The sequence below is a fragment of the Oxyura jamaicensis genome, unplaced genomic scaffold (genome assembly GCF_011077185.1).
Source record: "Oxyura jamaicensis isolate SHBP4307 breed ruddy duck unplaced genomic scaffold, BPBGC_Ojam_1.0 oxyUn_random_OJ102508, whole genome shotgun sequence".
Classification (NCBI taxonomy): domain Eukaryota; kingdom Metazoa; phylum Chordata; class Aves; order Anseriformes; family Anatidae; genus Oxyura; species Oxyura jamaicensis.
Genome location: NW_023312248.1, coordinates 1 through 4,277, shown reverse-complemented (window position 1 = coordinate 4,277; position 4,277 = coordinate 1). Strand labels below are relative to the sequence as shown.

The following is a 4,277-nucleotide window of genomic DNA, read 5'->3' as shown; positions in this document are numbered from 1 at the left end:
GTTCAGTAAATTTGGGTGATGTTGAGGAAACCTGAGCATGGTTCAGTAAATTTTGGGTGCTGTTGAAGAAACTTGGGCACGGTTCAGTAAATTTGGGTGCTGTTGAAGAAATTTGGGCACAATTCAGTAAATCTGAACGCGCTGCAAAAAACTTGACCTCAAACCAAGACCGCGGAGGAAATTTGGGCACGGTTCATGAAATTTGGGCACGGTTCAAGGTTCTGGGCACACTCGGAGCTCCAGGTGGGCAGATATCGCAGCGGTGGGTTTTGTGACAGCCGTGCATGGGCTCTGAGCCACCGTGAGCAGCTTTCGCGCAGTAGTAGGTGGCGGTGTCTTCGGCCTTGAGGCTGTTCATCTGCAGGGTGGCCGTGCTCTGCCCGTTGTTCCTGGAGATGGTGAAGCGTCCCTTCACCGCCGACGCGTAGTATGTGCTACTACCACTGCTGTTAATAGCTGCGACGTACTCGAGCGCCTTCCCGGGCGCCTGTCGCATCCATCCCATGCCGTAGCTGCTGAAGGTGTATCCGGAGCCCTTGCAGACCAGGGTCAGGGACCCCCCGGGCTTCACCAGGCCCCCTCCGGTCTCGTCCAACGTGGCCGCCCGCAGCCCTGGGGAGGAAGGACAGAGAGCGGTGGGCTCAGCCGCACGGCACGGGCCCCCGCACGGCCGTGGGGAGCCGGGGCCGCCGGCAGCCTCCGCGGGACCAGGCCCTACCTGGGACGGCGGCCAGGAGGAGGAGGAGGGCGAAGGCATGAGGCCGAGGACTCATGGTGGTGAGGGGAAGGGGACGCTGGGTGCTGTGGACATGCTGGGGTCTGGCGTATTTAAAGGCGCCCGGAGGGGGAATTTGCATGGGGAGCGGGCTCCAAGGCGGGGGGGGTCGGTTTCGTAGGGAGGGGCCTGGGACCAGGTTTCGCGCCACGCTCGTTAGCGGCGTGCATCGGGATGTTTAATTGCCATCCTTGATTGGCGCCCGACAGTTGAGCGCGTTGACTCGTTTCGTTGCGCTCTCTGCCATGCGTTAATTGGGCGCACTGAGTTGTTTAATTGCCGGCCTTAGCATGGACTCGTGTTCCCTCATTATTTGATCGCATTCCCTGCCCTATTTTGATTAATTGGCTGCATTTAATTATTTAATTGCAACCTTTGACATGAATTTATCATGTTTCCTCATTGATTTACTTCATTTTAATCTCCATCATGCCTCTAATTGAGCGCACTTAATTATTCTGTTGCGATCTTCAACATAAACTCATCGTGTTTCCTCGTTGACTTCTTTCGCTGCATTCCCTACCATGTCCTAATTAACTGGGTGTGTTTAATTATTTAGTTGTTATCCTTGGCATATCGTGATCTATTACATAAACTACAATGGACTCATTAATTGGGATAATTGACTTAATTTGTTATAATCTTTGATGAACTCTCATTGTTTTTATCCGTTGACTTATTTCCTTGTAATTTCAGCTATTTCACTGTAATTTCAGCTATGCAATCACTAATTGAACGCACAGAATTATTTAATTGCAATCTTTGACACGAACTCGTCGCCTTTCCTCGTTATTTCATTGTAATCTTCACCGTGCCTTTGTTAATTGGGCCCATCAAATTATTTCCTTGCCATGTTTGACATGAACCCATCATTTTTGTGCGTGGGGTTATCCCACTCCAGTCCCCACCATCTTCTCATTACCTTTGTTCACTGGATTAATTAATTAATTGGAACCCTTTCCCGCATGCTCATCGCTTGCGTACATTACTTCGTTGCACTGATGAGTTCATTAATTACAGCCTCACCAGCGCCCTCATCCGGTGCACACGTCAAATTGCAGAGTCTGAGCTAATTGCAGATGTGCAGGGAGATTTTTAATTGCAATCATGAGCTCATCACTTACGTGGAATTAATTATTTAATTGCAACCTCTTCCATGCACTCACCACTTACAGACCTTTAATTATTTAATTGCCATCTCTTCCTTGAAATCAACACTTAGTGGCAATAAATTATTTAATTACATTTTTCCATGTAATCATTACTCAAGGACTTGGAATTATCTAATTGCAAACTCTGGGGTCTGCTCGTCACTTAATTATTTAATTGTTTAATTGTTTGATTGTTTAATTATTTAATTGTTTGATTGTTTAATTATATAATTGTTTGATTGTTTAATTATTTAATTATTTAATTGTTTAATTGTTTAATTGACCAATTATTTAATTATTTAATTATTTAATTATTCAATCATTTCATCATTTCATCAATTAATAATTCGATCGATTAATTAATTAATTAATTGCTTGGTAGTTTTATCGTATTATTCGATTATTTAATTGATTGCAGCTTTCACCATGCAATCACCATTCATTGAGAACGAATTAATTAATTGTGTTTTCTCCCACGCAACCATCACTTGTGGACATGGAATTAATTAATTGCAATTGCTCCCATCCCTTTATCACTTATGGAAACTTAATTATTTAATTGCTCATTAATTGCTCATTAATTATTTTATTGCTCATTAATTCTGGAGACTCGGTTATTTAATTCCGATCTCTGCCATGCAATTATCACTTATGGGCATTGAACTTATTAATTGAAATCTCTCCCATTCAATTAACACTTATGGACATTTAATTAATTAACTACAATCTCTCCTATGCAATTATCATTTACGGAGGTGTAATTAATTAATTGCAATCTCTCCCATGCTGCCTCCTCCCCTAAAACCTTCCCGGCATGCTCCACGCTCCCTGCACGGAGCTTTCGTGGCGCCTTCCCGCCCCCGGCCCCAGGTGTGGAGGCAAAAAATGGGTCCAGAAAACAGAAAGCGGCCCCGTTTCGGGGCTGCTCCAGCTGCTGCGGTTTCAGGCAGTACCAAAATAACTCGTTTTCTGCCCAGAAATAGCCCCCGCGCAGACACCTGGCTGGCTGCGCTTGGGTGGGCACCCGAGGCAGGGCTGAAGGGGCTTGGCAAAAACTTCTCGAATTGGGGGTTTCCAGCCCAGAAATGGGATGGCATTCCCAGATGTTGGACTCAGCTGGCCCAAAGATGTTAAAAATATATTCGTTTTTTTGGAAAAAAAATGGGAAAAAGAGGAAAAACCTCCATGTGATGGGTGTGTAAATGGCAAGAATGATGATAAACATCCCATTTTGATGAAAATTAGTGTTAAAAAGTAGGAATTGTGTATTATTTGCACAAAAAAGTCGATAAAAGGCCAAGAACCCCCATCATGGGGCCACAGTGCCCCCCAGAATGAGACAAATGTTCATGTTTTGGGGCAAAGAAGGCATATAGAGCCAAAAACCTCTGTATTTGGGGCAAAAATAGACATGACAGGGCAAAAGCAGGCCCATGGTGAGGTCAAGAGGCAATGTGTCCCTCTCTTTGGGGCAAAGACGGTCGGAAATGAGAAAATACTTTAATTTTTTGGAGTCTGGATGCTCAGAAAAGGCAGAAAAATGCCTGTATTTGGGGTCTAAATGGACAAAGGGGGCAGAAGCATTCCCATCTTTGGGGCAAATTCGCCGAGCTCAAATTCCCTTCAATGAACCTACATTTCCTCCTCTGAGCCCAAATTCTCTCCATTGAGCCCAAATTCCCTTCTCTGAGCCCAAATTCCCTTTAATGAGCCCAAATTCCCTTCTCTGAGCCCAAATTCCCTTTAATGAGCCCAAATTCCCTTCTCTGAGCCTAAATTCCCTTTAATGAGCCCAAATTCCCTTCTCTGAGCCTAAATTCCCTTTAATGAGCCCAAATTCCCTTCTCTGAGCCCAAATTCCCTTAACTGAACCCAAATTCCCTACTCTGAGCCGAAGATCTTGCACCAAGCCAAAACCCAGGCTCCTCACCTTGCCTTGACGGCCACTTTTCACCCAAATATAATCGAGTTTGGGTCCATAGGTTGACATTTGGGGCTGATATGGAGATGTCTTTTTTTGGACATTTTTTTTTTTGTCAAAATACATGGACATTTTGGCCCTTTAGGGTTCATTCTTGCAGCAACCATGGCAAAACGGGCTGAAACTGCCAAAATCCGGCTTCAGCTGCGCCTTTTTGCGTTCACCTCTTGATGGCTGGGCGATGACTCTGCTCCACCAGGTCGCCCCAGGGCGGCCGAGACGTTGGACGAGACTGGAGGGGGCCGTGTGAAGCCCGGGGGGTCCCTGACCCTGGTCTGCAAGGGCTCCGGATACACCTTCAGCAGCTACGGCATGGGATGGACCCGCCAGGCGCCCGGGAAGGCGCTCGAGATCGTCGCGAATATTAACA

At 45.9% G+C, this 4,277-nt stretch overlaps 1 gene segment (V, D, J or C); it reads right to left on the bottom strand.

Annotated features, from left to right (window-relative positions):
- Positions 1 to 178: 178 nt before the first annotated feature.
- On the bottom strand, positions 179 to 861 carry LOC118160161. The segment is given in 2 exon segments: positions 179 to 612; positions 719 to 861. Coding segments are annotated over 2 exon segments (558 nt in total).
- Positions 862 to 4,277: the final 3,416 nt, after the last annotated feature.